The sequence below is a fragment of the Centruroides vittatus genome, unplaced genomic scaffold (assembly GCF_030686945.1).
Source record: "Centruroides vittatus isolate TY-2023 unplaced genomic scaffold, ASM3068694v2 contig_2073, whole genome shotgun sequence".
Lineage (NCBI taxonomy): Eukaryota > Metazoa > Arthropoda > Arachnida > Scorpiones > Buthidae > Centruroides > Centruroides vittatus.
In genome coordinates, this window is record NW_027121287.1 from 329,103 (window position 1) to 352,085 (window position 22,983).

General features: G+C 27.9%; 1 protein-coding gene across 1 annotated transcript in view; it reads right to left on the reverse strand.

Moving 5' to 3' along the window:
- Nucleotides 1-22,983, reverse strand: part of LOC136970642 (adenosine 5'-monophosphoramidase HINT3-like) — a 39,227-nt gene that overhangs the window by 2,016 nt on the left and 14,228 nt on the right. Inside the window, exon 3 of the mRNA XM_067265101.1 lies at nt 8,046-8,112. Within this exon, the coding sequence (XP_067121202.1) occupies nt 8,046-8,112 (67 nt within the window). The remainder of the gene's footprint in view (nt 1-8,045; nt 8,113-22,983) is intronic.

Sequence of the window (22,983 nt, forward strand, 5' to 3'; positions counted from 1 at the left end):
TAAATTATAAAAATTTCTTTCAAAAATTTACCAATGACAAAGAAAATTCCCTTTATGATTAAGATAATTCGATAAAATGATAATTAATTATCATTACAGATATGATACATCTAATTGTATATTTGCTTTTTTCAATGTTATTAAAAAGCAGCATTTTATTAAAATTATCTGATAATTTATTTATTTTATTCATATAAATTTAAAATTTTAATAGATTAAAAAGAATAAAGAAGTATTAGTGAGTAAATTTTAACTGACTAATGTTATTGAAGAAGAGAAAGATGCAAAATGAACAATGTGAAAAATTTAATAACTGACACAAGATTTAGAAATTATAAGGTTATAAAAAAAAAGCAGTAAATTAAAGAGATTTATGGTTATAGCAACACAGAGAGCCTTTAGAATATAAATAAAATCTATTTATATATATATTTGTTTCTCTTATATACCTTGCTGCTTTGAATTTAAGACAGACTTTTTTCACTTTTCTAAACTTAAATTTGGACTATTTTTTAATCGTTCTTTAAAAGTCTACACGCAAAGAAAATTTTATAGAATCTCCTATTTTATATTTTCTTAATTATGGTTTATTTAACTACATTATTAACATATTTATTCCTTAATAAATTATTTTAAATTATATTTACTTGCAATTATCAATCAATTCATTTCTGAGAATTTTTTTTACAAGTTTAAGAATATTTGTAATAGGAAGTAATACAGTATTTAAAGTAATTGTGTACCTGAATATAAAGTTAATAAAAAGTATATTTCTCAAACTAAAACATTTACAAATATCATTAAATATGTGTAAATATTTTTTCTATATAAACTGGTGTGCAATTTATTTACCTTTTTATTTAATTTGTTAAAACAATTCCTAAGTAATTTCCCTACAACAGTTATCACTTAATTGATAACTGTTGCTGGGAAATTACTGAAAAAAGGCATGTCTTAAATTCAAAGCAATAAGGTATAAAAGACAAATAAATGTAGATAAATTCACTTTTATTAATATTTTTATGATCTTAGGAAACCTGTTTCCTAAAATCTTAAAGCTGTCTCAAACAACTGAATTTAAATGAGTGTGAATGTTTTTAACATAACATAAACAAATAATACTAACTTTACTTTTAAAGGGAAAAAAAAATCAATTACTAGCAGCAATATTGGATTTTTCTTAATATAAATGTTCAGTTAATAATTCAAAAATTTTTTAAATTCTAAAACTAGTTAAAAATATACAATATCTTGTTTATTTTCTATCACTGACAAGATACGAACATGAATTAATGAATTATAAAGGTATTATAATTTTTCAACTTTTGCTCATTTTAATAAATTAATTTTATTACAATAAATATTAAATTACTCTACAAAAATTAAATTCATTTTACTTTCTTAGATTTTTATTGTCTTATTTATGGATAAAACAGCTTAAGAGTGTTTTAAATCAGTAATTTAATCTAATTTTTCTTTAAAATATATTCAACATTTTCAAGGATGTTTTACCTATTTTCAGATCATACATATATAAAAAAACACACACACACATATAAATGTATAATGAGAACATTTTTAGCTAAGAGAAAGAAGACTTTCATTAAATTCAACAGTATGTGTAATTCTCTAGACAATACATTTAATTTTCTGGAGAATTACAGGCTGCTGAATTTTTAATTTAGGCTAATTAATAGTTCTTTGTGCTCAGAAAAGTATAGAATTATTTTTGATAATCTTTTAGTGATAAATTTAACTATTGTTAATGGATTTTTAGATCAACATCAATCTAAGTTTTTGTTACATATTTTACATTAAAAAGAATTAAGTTCCACGCTGACCGTAATACTTTATTTTTTCCGTCTCTTTCGTACGACGGAATTTATTGAAAGATCGTAAGAAAAAATTATAAATCTAAATGAAAATTCTTTGTACAATAATCACACTCATTAAATGTCTTTTCCTTAATTACATTAAAAATAAAAAGAAAAATATTGGACGTATTTATTAAAATTTTATTCTCTTCTATGTATATTAACTTTCTGTTCTCCATCTGCATTCAATGTTTTTGAGTCAACTTAATTTGTTTAAGTAATAAATCTTTCTAAATATAAAACATAATTTATTAGCAAATATATAATTTCTTAAATAAACAGGAATAAATCATTAATGAAATTTTGTCTAATATGCTGTGAAAATTTGATTAAAATTATTCATTTATGTGAATTATTCTAAAGTTTTCAACAATTAGCATTTATCAATTTAAATCATAATTAAATTTTTTATTTTATTTTATTAAAATAGAATAATTTTTTTTTACTTTTTACAAAAAAATTTTTTAATATTTATAATAATTAATTTAATAATATATTACCATAGAAGTTAATAAAAATTCTTAATTAAATCATCTATTACTGCTGTAACAGTCTTATTAAACTATTTTTTCCTCTTCAACAAGACTGTTCTCATATTTTCTTTCAAGAAATTCATATGAAGGACTTAATCTGATTGTAATGAGTTAGCATTTATTAATATATGCTAAGTTATAGTCTAACTGTATTTCTGCACACATAGAGCATGCTCTTATAGACGGGCAAAATCGGCACTATAGTCTGCAAAGTACCTTAAAAAATTCACTATTTTTAAACCAATTTTTATAATATCAGAAGCATTGTTTTTAATTTTAATAATGGTTACTGCAGAGACGTCATTGAATAGTTACCATATCAATATATTTACATTTAATTTACATTGGCACAGTGGTGTAATGCTCTCATAAGCCTAGACAAGCTGCTACACATAAGAGCATACTCTTGTATGTGAGGTATGCTGTTTACAAGAAGCAGGGGACGTGTTTCGTTTTCGAAACGTGTCCCGCTTCGTTTTTTTCCTGTCATTTTCACACGTACGAGCATGCTCTTATTTGCATGGAAATACGATATGCTTTATCGACAGATTCGGATATAAAAAAAACACGACAAAAAGCGATACGGATTAAAAATTTCTGTCAATAAATTGTTAGCGATTTTATTCGTATATTTTTTTATGGCTCGTAGAGAGACGAGACCCACATCTGTAATTGACAAGTGCCTCGTCTCATCTCTCAGACTTAATACTAGAATATCTTTACAGACTACTTAATCCCAGATCATAATCTTGAATAGTGTTCAGTAATTTAAAAAAATTGGGAATAATTGACTAATTCAGAGATAATATTTTATTATGCTAACAATATACAGTAATATATTTAATAATTCTTAAATAATGTAATTAAAAAATTCAATTAAATCTTAATATACATTAAAACTATATAAGTTAAATGCTTATTATAACATGCAATTTTAGAGTTATTAAAATATATATTTAGAATAATTTCAATTTTATTAAAATAAAAATTTTTATTCAATTTAATTTCTATTCTAAAATAAGTTATTGTTAAGACAAAAAAATTAATTAATTTTGATGATATTAAAAATAATTCCTAATTTAATCAGAAAATTAATAAATATTACATTATTATTGTGCTTGGTCAAACATCAAAGAATTCATTAAATTTTAATTTCTTTATTTTGTAAATATTTTAATTAAAATACATTTGTTGATTATTAGAAATTTGCTAATAATAGAAATATCATTAGTAAGAAAATAAGTTCAGCTTTATTCCGTAACATAAAAATTTTTCTAATTTTTTCAAAAAATATTTTTAAATGATAAAACAAAGTTTTTATTTAATTTATTTAAGGTGTTTATGGACAATTCAACCAGATGTTCTTAATATATTTCATAATATAAAACATATACAAGATGTTTTTGTTAATTCATATGATTTTTCTTTTTTAATTTAAAAAATCATTTCTTATTTTCTGCTTATAAAAACAACTTCTTTAACTCTTGTGCCATAAGATGAATTTTTGATCTATAAAATATTACTCCTGTGATACTTATTATTATTTCTATCAACTGTCTGCTTGAAAAATTGTATCATAAAATGATGATAAAAATGCTTGATGATTTGCTGCTTTTTTTCATATCATCATCATGAATTCTTACATTTGTGCCAAAATTTGCTTATTATTATTATTAAGAAAAAATCTCATAAAATGCAAACATAAAAATACACCAACTTTTCCTGTAGATTATTGCTTGAGTCCAGTGTTTTTATCTTCTGATGGAAGTTTAAGCACAGAGAGAATAAAAACTTGAGGCTCCTGTAGTAGCCTACAAGAAACAGACTGTTGAAAAGCATATTTTCATCATTTAGGAACTATTTTATCAAAAATGTGAATTGTATTTTACAATTTCTTAATTTTTTAGGAAAAAGATTTTGTTACATTATTTTGGAGACAAAATCTATATCAGCAACAGAGATATTATAATCTCTTTCCAAATCATATTTATATCACTCAAATATAAAATATAACTGCTTTGTCAATGTTTAAAAATTTTTAATATTGGCATTCTAGTTTTTCGAGCAACTAATGCTCGTCTTCAAGAACACTAAAGTCCTTGGCAGTCATGTCTTTATGTGTTCTTAAAAATAAGTATCATTTAAGTTTCTTCAAAGTGCTAGACTGTCAATATTAAAAAAATTTTTTTTAACACTAAAAAAGTAATTTTATTTATCATATTTTATCTATCACAAAAGTTTGCAAAAATTAAATTTTAATAATTTTTAATAATTAATAAAAGGACTGAAGAGGGGTCATTTAGATCCAAAATGCATTTCCTCCAATAAAACCTATATCAACAACTGCTCATTGTATGATACGTTACTGAAAAAAAAAAAAGCCAATAGCTTTTAATTCTTTAAAATAACAGAACGTTTAATTAATAATTTTTAACATTCAAAAACAATAAGCTAAAAATTTCTAATCACAAATATTTTCGGAATCTACCTGATTCCGGCTTCAGGTTGAAATAGTTCATTTTGAATTGGAATGCATTGAATAGAATGGTCGTGTAGATTTCAAATTTGAAAAAGCCAGTATGACACATGCGCCGATCCATACTACTTCACCTAGGCTATAACGATATTTTGTACCATTCAATTTTATTAAAATAAAAATTTTTATACAATTTAATTTCCACTCTAAAACAGAAGTCTGCAACCTTCCCGACCTCACGGACCATTAAACTCGCAAGTTTGAAACTCGCTTGTTTACATATAACAAATTAATGCAAGCCTAAAGTTCATTGCTGCTTGATTGAAATAAGGTTATGGGTTCTTAGCGCTCTTTCATGAAAAACGACAATCACAATCACAATCACAATATTATTTATTGATAATGGTCACTTCATATTTGGTTTAGATTCAAATAGAAACCCCCAATGAGTGAAAAAAAGCAACTAAGTATTTTGCATTTCTTTTGTAATACTTTGCGTAACCTTCGGTCGACCAACGTCCAAATTTCTCCATGGACCACCCCAAATTTTCTCGCAGACCGTCGACGGTCCACGGACCGCCAGTTGTCGACCGTCGCTCTAAAATATATTGATTTGGATAGTTGTATCTCGTTCTAAGGGTTTATGCAATTGAAATTATGGCCGGCTTTAAATATTTCAATGGACTCTAAGAGCCTGACGTAGTTCCAATTTATAGATCTGATGAGCTGAGCCTGATTTAATTTTGCCTCTATATTATCTCCTGAGACAAATCTAAATAGGGCAGTGGTGATTTTTGAATGCTTTACATCATGTTCGCATTCATGTATTCTCTGTTCTAGTGACCTTTTAGTGGCACCAATGTAGACTAGACTGATGTGATTAGAAATTAATACGTGTCCAGTGTTAGAGAAGTACATTTTTGTAAGATAAAAATTATTTTATTTTCATTTACATATCCTTAACCATTATAGAAAATATTGCATAAATATGACATTTTATTTTTCATTTTACAAAAATCTAGTGTGAATTTTAATTAGAATTAAAAGATTACCAAAATATTTTCTTTCTCCTAATTATTTAATTATATTAATCATTTTGTAATGATAAAAATCACATTAATCGTTTTATACTGTATATAATAAACATAATCCAAAATATATTTTTCTATTAGTTTCTTAATTATCTTATTTATTGAAGTGTCAAGGATTAATTTAATTATATAAACTTAATTTAAATCATTTATTTGACGATTATATTAATAATAATCTCCACGACTAAATTAAAAATAAACAGGTAATCCCAAAATACTTTGTGAATGTTTTCAGATATTTATAAATATCTTTTTAATAAACATTATTAAACAGAAGTATTTTCGAAAAAATCATTCTAAAAATTTAACAATTTGAATAGTTTTTTTATTAAGAAAATTTTTACTTAACTCGATATAATTTTATTTTTTTAATGTAAAAAATTTAATATATTTTTTGAAATTTTCCTGTTTAATTAATCTTTGAACATATTTCTGATAACTTTTCTCTTTATCTCAGCTTATAATCCATAAATACAATAACAGAACTATAATTTCAATATAAAAGACTAACCCATAGGAGATTTTTAAATTAATATAAAAATTCATCTTAAATATCAGACATTTAATTAAATTAGAATAGCTAATTAGCTGTTAGTCTTTTCAAATTTTATTATATATAAACACACATTTAAACAGAAGAAATAATTAATATATTCATTCTAAATTAAAAAACGAAATAAAAACCAAATATAAAACTAAAATAGCTTTAAAATCTAAAAAAGAATTCAAAATTTATTTGCACAAATATTTTTAAATATAATGCTTAAAATAATTTAAAATAAACTGTTTTATTTGCCATTCTAATGTAAAATTTGTAAACTGAAAATGTTTGTGCAAATAAATTTCAATTTCAAAGACTTTAAAATAAAACTAAAATGGCTTTGAACATGAAGTAGTTTCAGACCATCAGTCAACCTTACTATATTATTTTAAAAATATTTCTTACTTTCAAATTTTCAATATTTTTTCTTATGAGTTTTAATACTAAACTACATATTATTAGTTTTATCTCCTATATATATATATAACATACATATATAACAAACAAACGCATATCCTCGTTTATATATATATATAATATTTGTTTGTTTGTTATACGCTCCTAGGCTGTTCGACCAATTGCCACGAAACTCGGCAGTTACGTTCAAATACTTCTAACTCGGATCGTGTCGTACGCCCCACCCCAAAATATCGATTGCATTTCTATAAATCGATTAATTTTTATTTACATTCGATTTTCTGAGTTATACGCAATGCCATCTATTGGCAAAAAAGTTAACAAAATAATTAACTAAATATAATTCTTACAAAAGAAGGATACAATTTTTAAAAATATATATTATATTCACTGAATTACAGTGACAATGATATAGTGTGAAAAAGATGCACCATTATACCATTACTGTGACAGGTAGTACATAGCACTTGCCTGCATTTCCTCTTTATTCCTCTACTGTACACAATTTACAAAATTTTTAAAATGTGTTAGATTGGGCACTCGTTGTGATAAACTCTTACGTAATATACCTTGTAAATATAAATCAAATACTATAATATATAATAGAAAGGTTAAAAGTACAAAATAACTTTAACATTTGTTCCTATTTTTTGCCCGGGCAACGCCAGGGCTTACCTGCTAGTTTTATGATATTTAAAATTAAGTCTATCATCATTTTAACAAAAATATAAGATGAATTTTCTTGACTTGCCCATTTATGAAGTTTTTTTAAGAGCCACACAATTTTATTATTCAATTACTTTTAGATCAACTATTAAAATTATTGTCAAGAGAATTGCCAAACTTATGTCATTAATGGAACAGACAATTCAATCTAAAAATATTTGAAAAATAAACTTGGTGTAAAAAATATAAACATATACAATAAATAGTAAGAATTTATTTAATACGTTAAATCATTTATTATAAAAAAACTTAAATTTTTATTGATAATTTCATTATTATTCTATGTAAAAAAAAATAAAAAAGGAGTATTAGTTCATGTAGAAAATCTTTCTCACCTTAAACTTTTTTAAACAATTGAATAAAAAAATTAAATGAAAAGTATTTTACCTGATATTATCTTTGCTCACGTTCTGATTTTCCAGAAGTTCAGTTCCAATATTAACTAACTTTTCCACTTTAAAATAAATACGATAATTATTATACACTTATATAATAATAAAACTGATGAACAAAGCTACATAGAACTATGATTAACCTTTCAACAGTGGAACAGTCAGGTGTGGGGCTACCACTTAGTTGTGGAGAAGAAATGGAAATTTTTAAAGTATATTTTCAAGCGTTTTTTCTCATTACTGTTTTGGAAAAAGATTTTGTAAACAGTTTTGTCTAGTAAAGAAAAGTCTTTTTTTATTGTTACATAATTCATTTTTTATGTGAATTTTTTTTGCAGTAGTTTTTGGCTAGTTTTTGGCAATACCCCCAAAAGAATTTAGCGAGTATGGTCGTCCCTCACCACTGCCACGCGATCGCCTTGGACGACTATACTCGTCCCTCACTGTTAAGAGGTTAACGTGAAAATCTCAACACTGTCTTTGCATTTCCAGCAAACACATTTATTAGGAACAACATTTTGAGCACATTTCATAAGCCTGCAAACAGGTTTCAAATCTAGCCCGATTTGAAATCTGTTTGCAGATTTCAAATTGGGCTAGATTTGAAACCTGATGCAAACTTATGAAATATGCTGAAAATGCAAGGAGTGTTGAAATTTTCATATTATATAGAGGCAATTATTGTAATATTCTATAAGAAATCAAAATTTATTAACAATTTTTTTTTTTCAAGTACTGATATTAAGATAGATTGAAGTCATTTTTAATGTATAAGTCTAAAATTGAACCAGCTAATAAGATAATATATTATTTACAACACATTTTTTCTTTTACACGAATGTATTATGTACAGTAAATGAAAATTTAATTTCTTATATATATTATATCAATTGTTCTTTTTAAATGTTTTATTTAACTTGCTTTTATATCATGTCTTCAAATCTTGCAACTCAATTTCATCTACTTCTAATTGAGATACAAGACTAAAAATTAAGACATCTAAATCTATAACAATGCATTTTAATAATGTTTTAGGAGGTGGGTCCCACCATCACCATCCCTTACCTCCAATCTTGAAAGATAAGATCAATAAAAGTGATTTTATTTTAAATGAAAATGATTTATTATTATTCTTCTGATAAAATTTATTTTTACTTGTATTTATTGTTTAGAGATTCACTGTATAGAACATAAAAAAAACAAAAATCCTTCAAAAAAATATTACCTTGTAACTTCACCCTTAAAAAATCTTGTACTTTTCACACATAAACAGTAATATTTCTTAAAATTGTTTGACAAAAACATAAATAAAAAAATATTTTAAAAATTAGAAAAAGTTTTAATTTGATTAAATTTATTATTTAATAAATGCACAACTAATTGTTAGACTATTTTTTATTTCACAAATTAGTAATCATTTCTTTGTATACATACCATTTTATAAAATTTTCTATAAGAAGGTTTCCTCAATAATTTCAAATATATTAAATAAAAGAGGAATCGTCAGATGAATTATAAATTCCTATAACTTAGTTAAAGTGGATAATTAAATTAGATAGAAAATACATTGAGTAACACATTTCTTTATGAATATACAAACATTTCTACAAAAATTTAACAAATTGTCAATGTAAACAAGCAATTATTTATTGTAACATTGTCAAAATGCTGGGCTGCAATTTTTAATCATGTTTTTAATTTATTTCATTTAAAATATATGCTCTCCACCTCAAATTAGAAGTGGCTTGTCCCTGTACATCAGGTATGGCCAAACTTTTATCCCTTAGGGGCTACTTTTTTGGTAAAATATAGTCTGCGGGCGACTATGTATATGGGCAAACAATTTTAGGATTTTTCAAATTTTTCATAGATATTTTAATAAATAATTAATAATGATAAATAAATAATGATAAGTTTTTATTTTTTTCCGGCCTGTACTTGGTTTATTCATTCTAAAATAATAGGGTTAAATATTAATAACATTTAAAACAATAATTAATAAACTAACATACCTGCTTCTGTTCACTGCATGAATAAATAAAAAAAACTGAAATTGAAAGTAAATACAAGTGCACAAACAAGGAGTAACAAGTGGACTGAAGCCAGAGGCTGTCATGTTACTGTCTGACACATGATTTTGCGACATTTTATGCGATTGCCATTTATATGCGCATCGTAAATTATCGAATTAAGATTTTTAAACATTAATTTAAGTGAAAGCAAATTATTCAACTTCAGCTTCGCGGGCTACTTTCTAAACCTTTGCAGTCGACCGCGGTCTACGTGTTGGCCATCCCTGCTGTACATCATACCTTAGCTTTAACAATAGAGTCATGCCAGCCATCTAGCTAACACCTTTCAACCCCTAACACCTGCCCCTAATATTTCCATATTTGGTCTCATCTTTCATCTATCTAACTCCGTTCTTAAGATTTAGGAAAGACAGATGGACAGTGGAAATTTATTATGAGATGGTGCCTAATGCCTACCTCTAGTACCAATATTTTTATAACTTATTGGGCTGCAATTTGAAAAAATTGTAGACCTATAAATTCCCATTGTTGTCCATTCATCTGCATGTCTGTCCTTCCTTAATCTCAAGAATGAAGTTAGATAGACGAAAGTCGAGACCAGATATATAAACCGTAGGGGTGGGAGGCCTCAATAAACTATATATGAACTTCTAGTTTGCACCAAAAGTCGTGTTATAAAAATTTTCCCTTAAAAGAAGTTCGATGACTGGCACAACTCTATTGTTATCAGAAAAGCACAAAGTACAGGGGCACAACACTACTAATATGAGGTGGAGAACATATATTTTAAATTAAATTAAAAATTGCAACCTGGCATTGTGACAAACAATGTCACAATAAATAATTGCTTGTTATATATTTAATATGTCTGGAAGGGAGAAATCGAATGGAGGTCCAGGTGGTATAACTGGCAATGCATCCATACAGCACAGTGGCAGTTGCAGATTTGAGTCCCACTTTAGGTCGAGTCTTCCAGAATATTCTAAGATTATTCAATAAATTGTTATAAAAAAATTGATTTATTTCTAAAAATTTACTTGAACGAATAATTATGAAAAACTCTGCGATATATTATACTGATCATATCTTTATAAAATAAAAAAATGTCATTTTACAAAAGACCAATTGAACAAATCTTACTAATTTACTGAATACAAGTAATATGGCCAGTCAATGTTGATACTGTGCCTACCATTGCTCATTTTTACATCAAAATAATTGTATCATTGCAGAAGCTGAAAAAAGATATTCAATCATTTGTATAACATGGTGTGAGATGCACTTAAACATCTAAAATTATGTATTTCTTATACTATGCCATGTAAACATCAGGAAAAGTATGCAGCCAATATATGACAAAAAACATCAGAGTTATAGGAACAAGTATTAAGAGAATATCCTTTTCATACTTCCAGTATCTGTTTTTGCAGCTGAAGGAAATGAATTCCAAATACCATTAAATTAATTATAACAAAATATTTAGATTTGTAGATGTAAAACTATAATTTTATCTCAAAATAATCTCCAAAACATGTGAAAATGAATATTTATATTTATAAATACAATCTTTTGGAATTGTTCAAGAGCCTTCTAACAAATCTAATTAACAACTTGTGTTGATGAGGGCAGGGGAAGCCTGTAGGGCACTTGGGGCATGGGCTACCTTTTCATCTATGCTGTCCTTTTCCTAATCCTCAAGAGGCCCTAAATTACATTATCAACAAACAACAGAAAATTCATGACTTCTAGTTTGTTCTGCAAATAGAAAAGAAACTAATAAACGATATTTGTCCACTGTCCCGTGCAATTTTGTTATACGTTGACCAATTATAACTCGGCCTTGAAAACAAGGAATGCTCCCTGTTTTCAATGCCAAGTTAGTCCCGATTGCAAACAGTACCATCTCGTGGGAGTGCCGATCTGAGGTCGAATCCTAATTCGAAGCTTCTCGTATAATGTAAGATGCTCTTTTTTATAGTTGTGTCTCCTTTTTACACTCTGCACATGCTGCTGGATAAGAATGATAATCATTATTTGTCAAAAGATAAATTTTTTATTACTTTAATGAAATCACTACAACTATATTTGAATAATTACTTGACCTATAGTTATTGTTGTATAGTTATATTTAATATTTCAATTTAGAAAAAATTAAATTGATAAAGAAAATTCTGCTCTGCTGATTAAAATTTTTAACCTGATATAACATTTAAAAAACATTAATTTTAGCTTATTTAAATTTAAAAAAAAAATTGCATTTATATCTATGAATTCTATGTTAAGGCCACCAAAAATATTTAATTTTCTTTATATTTAGAACGTTTTCAGTTCCTTTTGAGCCATCTTCAGAATAAATTACATTAGATATTCTAATAACAGAATACAAAACAAAACTTAAACTTTTTAGTTTATTAGGTTAAGTTTTGTTCTGTATGCTGTTCTTAGAATGTACAATGTAAAGCAATTTGCACTGAAAATGGCTCAAAAGGAGCTGAAAATGTTTTAAATATAAAAAAAAAATTAAATATTTGGTAGCCTCAATAGGCAGAATTCACAGATATATTTAAACATGGTACCAAGTACCATGTTTAAATATAAAATAGTAAATATCCATTTAAAAAAAATAAACCATTCATTAAACTTAATATTCAAAATTTGAAATAGATTTTAAAATTAAAATACTCTATATATTAAAAGCATAGCTTTCGTACTTTTTCATCTTAAGTTTATTTACAATAAACAAACATTCCTTTTTGGTTTATTCATGAACCTGCTCCGGGTTTAGCATTTGCATTCAAAAAATGCATCATTCTGAAATTCCACCAACAAATGTCAAATGTGTTCTATGATGTTAATGTTTAAATTTAAAATATCCAATCTATAAAAATAAGTATATTTTAAAATACAAAGTGTCTTTTAAATACTGCAAAAATCTTATAGAATACAATTCAACATACATCAGGTCCTAATAATTTACATTTTCTCTTCGTATTGTGGGGAACATCACCCTCCACATCTTAACAGTTGTAACGAACTCCAGGTGGTAAGAGTTATCACTTCCTGGAACGGAACCGGACTCACCCATTAAGAACTCTACAGTCAGTTGTTCTGTGTTAGCCACACCGTCGAGTCATGTAACTGTTATGCGAGCAGAAAATAAACTTAGTTTTTGTTATGATTCGTCTCATTCGTTTTAATCGCACGCAGTGATGAGAAGCAAAGTAATAGCAGTAAAAACACTGCATTGGTGACCCGAACCCGGATTAAGAAAACTACCGAATCCACCCATTGGAACCTTCATCGGGTATGTCGTTCTTTTCCTCGAGACCTCAATCGTCAAATCATGGCCGAGATTGGAGCGGTAAAAATCCCTCCATACAACTTTTCTGACCCAGCCTTATGGTTCCACATGTGCGAAAGCACATTTGCTCTAGGATCTCCAAAGCCGATCACGGAAAGTGCCACAAAGTTCAACTATGTAGTGGCCCATTTACCACCAGAAGTCGCATCAATGGTTAGAGACATTATTATTTCTCCGAACTGTACAGACCCGTATGGTTACATAAAGGTGAAACTTATTAAACGATCTGGTGAATCGTCTCAACAGGAGTTACAAAAACTATTGGCCAGAGAACAGCTAGGAGATCGCAAACCCTCCGAACTACTACATGTTCTAAAGCGTCGGGCAGAAAATTTTCAAATTCCGGATGCAGTTATACTAGAGTTATTCATACAACACCTTCCGACTTCCGCCCAATCTATCCTAGCCGCCATTACCCCACTCGACATAGACAAAGCAGCGGACTGCGTGGTGGAAGTAACCCCTGCAACAATAGTTTCAGTGTCGCAACCTGAGAAAACCGATACCATAACCAACAAAATACTAGTCGAAATAGATAAACTTAACAAGCAAATCGATAAACTAACGCAGGTATGTCGGGATCGCAGTGACCATTTTTCTCGATGCTTCCGCAGCAGTTCAGGACATTGCAACAATTCAACTCACCGCAGTATCAATAACTATTGCTGGTACCACAACCGTTTTGGTGCAAAGGCCCAAAAATGTACTCTGCTGTTTTCCAACAAACGAGAGCGGCGAAGCGTAGAGGCGACTTGCACTTTGCCAGGACAGTCTTGTCGCCTGTTCATCCTAGATAAGAGAACAAACATAAACTTTCTCGTCGACACAAGTTCTGATGTATCAATATTTCCAGCCTCCTCGTCACAAAAGAAGCACGCATCTCAAACGGCCTTGATGGCAGCAAACACAACTGCAATTCATGTCTATGACCAACAAACACTCACTCTCGATTTTGGGTTAAAAAAAATTTTTCGCTGGAAATTCCTTATTGGCAACGTGTCAACGGCAATAATACATGCAGATTTCTTGTATCATTTCCATTTGGTACTGAATCTTAGACGAAAATGTCTCACAGACGTTCAGACAAAGGTGAACTTTCCAGGCAAATTATTAGAAACCTTTACCCACTGTATTATGATAACGACCAACGACTCCATATATCATAAGCTATTGGAAAAATTTCCTGAGATCACCAGACCTCCACATCCTAACCAACCCGTAAAACACAACGTTGTACATCATATAGAAACTGTTGGTCAGCCCGTAACTGTGAAATCACGTCACCTAGCACCCAATAGGCTTAAAATCGCTAAGGCTGAATTCGATAAGATAATAGCTCTCAGCCATATGTGAACATCAAAAAGCAATTATGCATCACCATTCCACATGGTCACCAAGAAAAACAGTTCGGATTGGCAACACGGGGGGAGATTATCGTGCTCTAAACGCACAAACCATAAAGAACAGATACAGCGTTCCAAACATCGCAGATTTCACATCAGAACTGCACGGAACACAAATCTTCTCTCACATAGACTTAATCAAGGCCTATCATCAAATACCCATCTACCCACCGCACGTGCACAAAACAGCTATAATGACACCGTTTGGTCTTTACTAGGATGCAAGTCTTTACTAGACGCAAGTCTTTACTAGATGCAAGAGTACCAAGATGCAATTCGGATTGTGCAATGCATCCGCAACATTTCAACGGTTCATCAATGAAGTAACCAGGGACTCCCCTTCGCATATGCTTTTGTCAATGACATATTAATAGCGTCACGCTCCCAGGAAGAACACATCTCGCATCTTCGCACCTTATTCCAATGCCTCCAAGAATATGGATTAACCACAAATCCGTTGAAATGCACCTTCGGCGTACCATTAATCGAATTTCTCGGATTAAGGTCTCGGGAAAGGGTCTGGAACCACTCCCCAATAGAGTCAGAGCCATCCGAGAATTTCCCAAACCTTCGTCTCTCCCTCAACTTAGACGATTTTTAGGCATAATAAATTTCTACAGGAGATGCATCCCTCGAGTGGCACACACTCTCGCCCCGCTAGTGCAGCTACTAAAAGGAAAAAAGAACAAAAAACGTATGTCACTCACTCAGAAAGCAGAATCACAATCTCTGCAATGGTCAGAAGCAGCAGAACAATCCTTTGTATCAGCCTCTGTGAGGAACGTCACCCTCCACATCTTAACAGTCGTAACAAACCCCAGGTAATAAGAGTTATCACCAGTGGACCAGACTCACCCAGTAAGAACTCTACAGTCAGTTGTTATGTGTTAGCCGTGCCGTCGAGTCATGTAACTGTTACGCGAGTAGAAAATAAACTTAGTTTTTGTTACGATTTGTCTCATTCATTTTAATCGCATGCAGTGACGAGAAGCAAAGTAATAGCAGTAAAAACACTACAGTATGAACTTAACCCTTGTTTCCGGGGGGTTGTCAAAGGAGGACTTCCAGGAACTGGAGAGGGAATCAGTCTTCAAATGTGAATGCTAAACCTGAAGCAGGTTTATGAATAAACTGAAAATGTTTGTTTATCATAAATAAACTCAAGCTGGGAAAGTATGAAAGGTATGCTTTTAATGTCAGTTGTTCCAATGTTAGAACTTAAAATTACTCTATATTTTAAAGTTTGATTATCTGATTGCTGGATAAATGAATAATTTTATTTCATACTACAAGGTTGTACAGTACATAATTATAAAGCAAGTCCAAAAAACTGTCCTTTAGTGTTAAAAAAACACTTTAATTAATCAAAACACATGCAAGTACTTTCAATGGTGCATCACCATCTTCTTCAGGCAACACAAATGGAAAAATTAGAACATAGAAGATATTCAAATTCCAAATAAAAATTTGAAAAGAGAACAAAGTTATAGAAGATTAATATATTAAATTTCAAAATATAGATTACAGAATATGTTTCCCTGCTAATTTATAACTGATTTTCTGTAATTTAAGATGTTTGCATTAACATTCTATAATTTGTAATTTAAAATATTTTCCATTAATGTTGTATGACTTTGTTTGCTTTTCAAATTTCCGTTTGAAATTAATATCTTTTACATTCTAATTTTTTCCATTTGTTCTGCCTGAAGAAATTTGTGATGCACTATTGAAAGTACTTGTGTGTTTTTTGGTTAAACTATTTATTTTAACACTGAAAGACAGATTTTTGGACTTAGTTTATACACAATTTAGTATAAAGTGTTTTTTTGAACTTTTACTCATATTTTGCACATAATTATTTGCCTTTTTACACAAACTTTTCAAATAAAATCCAGTTTTTTCATTTCATTAAAAGCAGTGATTCATGTACTCAATGTTTCATCATTACTGTTTCTTTGGCAACTACAGTGGAACCTCGCTTAACAAGGCACCTCTCACAACAAGTATTTCGCATAACAAGTAAAACAAATTGTAAAAATTTTCCTCGCTTAATGAGCAATGTTTCACATAACGAGTGATGAGAAGAGGGGAAGTCCCAAATTGTGCGCATGCGGCATGCTCCATCAGTCTGTTTAGATCTCGTTCCACTAGCATCTTAGTGTGGCTTGCAATCACATATTTTTCCAAACTTGTGTTCACACATATTACTTATAAACATCAACAACCATAGCCCGTTATATAATAAACACGCCAAACGATACACCAAATTCTTGGCGTATCAAAATGACCGTTTCCAAATTAAATTTTAGAAATGTCTGAATTAAAAATTAACTATTTATAATTATTAAATTTAATATGAGATGGAAACATAACTGCCTACCTCTAGTCAAATTAATTAATTTCTAATATTTAATTATAGCCTTTACATAACCCAAGAATTTGGCATATTATTTGGAATGTTTATCAAACACATTAGCTGTGATTTTTTTTGTTTCTGCAAATCAAATTCTCATTCCAGGATGGTTCATTCCACGCTAGAAGAAAAGATGATAATGATTCATGCTCCTTAACAATGTATATTGTACAAATTTTTTTTGAATAAACATTATACATAAAACATTTGAGCATTTTTTCGGCATGGAACGCATTATCGTATTTTACATTAATTTCTATGGAAAAAATTGTTTCACTTAACGAGTGTTTTACATTACGAGTAAGACTCTGGAACGAATTATGCTCGTTAAACGAGGTTCCACTGTATTTGTTTATTTAAAAAAAAATTAAAATGGAACTAACTTGGTCATGAAGAGATAAATCTTTTACCCATCCAGTTTAAAAATGGATACAAAGCATCAATGGCAGTATGAAAGGTTAACAAATTGTTTGATTATGCAGCTGTGAAAGATCATACAGCTTGAAATTTGTTTAAATACTTGATGAGGGCCACAATTTCTACACTCACAAATAAGGAGATTTCTGATAGTAAGCAAATCAACAACTCAAGCAGAAGGGTTGTACCACAACAAAATTATTGTAGAAATTCTACTCAAGGATGGCATCTGGCAATGGCTGTAGTTGAATATTTGTACTTGCTAAATCACTATTTTTCAAATCATTAATGTATTATTGATATAAAGTAGATGACAAATAAATAAATTCAAATATCAGATCATTCCTTTTTTATGCAATATATAAAAATTAAATATGTTCATCTCTATTTCATGGAAATTTGTATTATTTTTAAGAATTTAAATACTCTTTAGCCATTTTCTATACTTTTTTAAATATATGAACAGAATTCATGGATATACAGTACATAGTAAGTAATAAATAAAACACTTCACACCACTTATACTTAATCTAGCACAAAATTTAATGAGCACACAAATGTCTTCAGACACTTTAAGGGGCCTTCATATTTCCATTTTTAATTTATTATTTATATTTTATTTTATAATACTTTGTTCTATATATCTACTTTTGTATAAACAAAACACACCCAAAAAACACCTCGTAAATGTGCAGCCAAATTTATTACATTCTAACGTTTTCGGTCATATTTAATGACCTTTATCGAGAATAAACAGAAAAAATCGAACACTTAGCACATTTGCATTAACAAACATGCGTTTTGGAATATTTTTAAAAAGAGAGAGCTTTTTTTAAAAACGTAAAATTGTATTTTAAATATTTCATTTGTTTCATGTAGAAAATGGTTCTCTCACCCAATGAAGGCCTTTAAAGTGACTGAAATCATTTGTGTGCTCATTAAATTTTAAGTAATAAATATAATATATACTTATCTTTTCATAGATATGCTTACAATGTTCTAAGAAGCTTATTAAATTAGATTATTTTTACATTATAAAATGATTTGAACAACTATTATGCAGTAAGAAAAGAACAAAATGATATATTTAAAGAAACAGCTTGAGATCATGTTGAAGCATAAGTGTCAGTGAACATAAATTAAAATATTTGAAATTAACAAATTCATAGCACATACCATTTAAATGAATATTAAGCAATACTGAGCAATACTAAAAAAAAGTGTTATATTCAAGCTTGTAATCTAATATTGATGAGATGGTGATGATGTTTCTAATGTGTTTTTGATTACTATCTTAAATGTATATCATAACCGATAGATACATCATCAATCCAAAAACCCAAGAACTTGCAAAATAATGCTGCTGTCAGCAATTTCGTAGGTAAAATTATTATAAAATAGTTCTAGGACATTTTACAAACATTTTCCATTTGTAATGTAACTTTAATTAAAATAAACTGAAGTATAATTTTTTATATTATCTTACATTAATACAAATTAATAGGACACAAAACTAAAACAACAAATTTATATAAAAAATAACAAGAAAAATGATGGAAAGTTCACACAAATGTCATAATGTATAATGACATTTATATAAATCTATTATTATTATTCTGAAAAACTATAATTTTAATTAAGTAACAAAACTAAAATTAAAGCTGCCATCCTAAAAAAATTAAAAGGATAATATAAAAAGAAAATTAACATTACAAAAAATAATATTTTTAAATTCAATATAGTAGATCCAATAATTATATTCATCAATTCATATACAATAGAATATTTATCTAATGGATATATTCATTCATAACTCAGTTATATTACTGTCCAGACATAATATACAGTACATAAAATGTTCAAGTCCTGAGCAGTAATTCAGTTTTTCATATTGTTGAAATTTTAGCTTTAATATGTGTGCATGAAAGCTGTAAGTTGAAATTTGTTTTGCAAGCGGTAAGTTCTTTTTTCTGAATGTCTTACAACTTATCAAATTATGAAATCTTCTAATAGACTAGTCAACAGATTAACTACAGTAATATATTCATCAATTAGCATAAGATTATTTATAAATTAGATTTTAGATTTCTAATTGATGAATTCAATTAAATTAGATTAGAATTTGATGATTCAATTAAATGCAACTTGAAAGTTATTAAATATAATTTTGAAGAATATCTTTAATTATCCTGAAAAGATATTAAATATTTTTGAAGCTTAATTTAACAAAGTTTAAATTATGCAAGCAAAACTGAAAATATAGATATTCAATTTAATAACCAAGATAAACTCATTTAGTTTAAAATTTCAAATCTTATAAATTAATCCCATAAGATTTTCATATTAATCTGAGAACTCTTCAAATAGTGTGTTCGTCGTCTTTGTATATCATTTCGTTTACTTCCGACTGTAAATATGCAAGACGTTAAGAAGCTTTCGTTATTTTAAAATATCAAATAATTTTTAATAAAAGCTCATTATTTTATACAATACTTTTATTTTTCAATTTATATTTTCCTATAAAATTAATATCTCCAGAAATTATTATTCAAGAAGTCTTATTTTCAAATCTAAGATTTAAACTGTATTTATTATTCCTGAATCTATAAATTTTATTATCTTTGTCTAAAATTTAATTAGGCTTACTGTAATTAATTGGTATAGTCAGCATGATGAGAGATTGTACTTGGTCAATACTAACTCTGCCTATTTTAGGGGAGATAGTGTGACAGGATGGGATACTTCTCTGCTAATTTTGCTACACGAGCAAGTACTTACGCAGTATAAATTTTATCGGTTATAATATATCATTTTTCCTCGAAAAGAACATTTATATAAGCAAAAGTGAATCTTCTGTAGCCTGGGTAATAATTGGAAAAGCTGGAGAAGTGATCTATGAATTTAATAGTCAGTCACATACATTTTTATAAGCATATTTATATCTAATAGCAGGTTTTAATAAAGCCCCAAAAAGAGGTTTAAAAAACCAGTAGAGAAAACTTTTGATGCAGAGAGTACTACCCTATCCCTCAACCTAACTCCCTAAAATAGGCACAGTTAGTATTGACCACACAAAATTTCTTACAGCACTAACTATACCTCTCTTTTTACATCAGTTTATTTTATAATAATAATTTATAATTTCTTGAATTAAAATTCTAATAAATCAGAAGTTTAAATGTTTAATTGTCTAAAAAGTATTTATAAAAAATTTTTCATTGGTTAGGAAAGAAACATAGTAAAATAAATGAATAAATAAAAAATAGAAGTGCTCATTTTCTTTTAATTATAACTTTCTATTAAAAGTTAATTTCGTATATTTTTTATTTTAACTTTATAAAAACATTCATATAAAATTAAGTTCAAAATGGATTTAATATTCTTAGAATATGTAAATAAGTCTACTGTTTTTAAGAAAACTAATAAATGCAAATTACTTTTGTAAAAATAGTATATTTTGCATATTTCATCAGATAATACTGTACACGAATGAATATATATATATGTATAAACTTATAATTATGCAGATATTTCAAATTGATTATTATAATAATGTTTCAAAGTCAGAAATAATAAGAAAAACTTCATTAATAAAAATACAAAAAAATAACTTGCTTTACAAAAGTTAAAAGAAAACTTTTACTTCTCCATTTTTGAATTTTTACAAGATAAATTCAAGTATACATTACATTATATAATATACAGTATACTTGAATTGATCTTGTAAAAAGTTTATAGGACATTAACATAATAGTAAATAACAAGAATTTTGTAATAACTTTGTTACAATACTAAAGAAATATTTAGCATATTTATCTAATAGAAAAAATAATAATAATTCATAATGTGCACATCTAATATTTTCAGAAAAAGTGGAAATTAATGTGTCAGTCAGCCTATCACAAAGTTTTCAATTATAGGTTTGATATCATCAAGAATAATAAATGTATGCACAATGTAGTTGCACAAAAATTTTCATTCAAATGAAAATTCAAAATGTTCATTATATTAAAATACTAGTCATTCCATTGACGATTATCTTCGGCACTCCACTGTCACATTTTTCAGTATTTCAAAAATAACATTTTTATTATAATTTGTAACACTTTGTTTTAGTGCTTTATATAGGCATATAACTTATTATATAACTGTAAATAAAAAACAACTAGTAGTAAGATGCAAGATAAAGAGAAAGTGTAATTTAAAATAACATGGAACAAATTAACAGTAAACCTCTTTATAAATAAGCAATTGGCATTTAAAATCAGCAATTCACCTGCTGAGACAATAGATAAATTAAATTATTTCTTCATAAAATTTGAAATTTTATTATTTTAAAGGTTTAGATTTCTTCAGGTAAAAACAAAAATACTATATTCACTTTCAAATATATCATTTTATTTTTCTCTAAGAAGTTTACTTTCACTCAGACATTTCAAGTTATCAATTAGTCAATGAAGCCAACGTAGCTTTACTAAGGTTTCCGCATCGGGTCTCGTCTTTCGTCTAGCCGATACGGATGGACGGACAACGGTGGGAATTTATAGGTCGACAATTTTTTCAAATTGCAGTCCGATTACCTTCGAGATAAAAAGCATTATTGAAATGCCCAATCACGAAAATATTACATTTTAATATAACAAAAGCATTCATCAATTATTTAATGTAATTAAAACTTTTAAACTAATTTTTATTTTATTTTTCTGTAATAATATGAAATATATATACTGTATTTATTTTTTGAACTATAAAACCAATAAATCAAATTTTTATTGTGACAAAAACATTATCTTAAATATCTTATTATTTAATTTTATTACATTTGAAACTTCTGGGGACAGACAGAATAAAAGCATCTACTATAAAAAACTGCATGTAGCGAGATAAATAAAAGTTCTACTAAATAAATATATAATATATTGTGCAAAACTAATTACTATGTACTGTACGCTGCATTACTACAAACAAACTACTTCAAACAACCTTTACTCTGCAGTAAAATTAATTCTTTAATCTAACATTTTCGGTTAGCTTTACTAACCCTCTTCAGGATTGCCAAAAAAATCGTTATTTCGAAAATTACGTTCAAAAAAACTCTTTACAATTTAGAATGTTTTTAATCTTTCCGGCTGCGCAATCTCAGATCATTCTTTCACAGCTGCATACCGGCCGCTCTCCAAACTGAAGAGATTCGATATGATTCTTTAAACTTAATGCTTTGTTCTTTTTCATTATACTTGTTAATACACCATGCCTCCGTATATTTAAGTTGCCTTATATTTGCCACTTTCTGTACAATTTTCGCA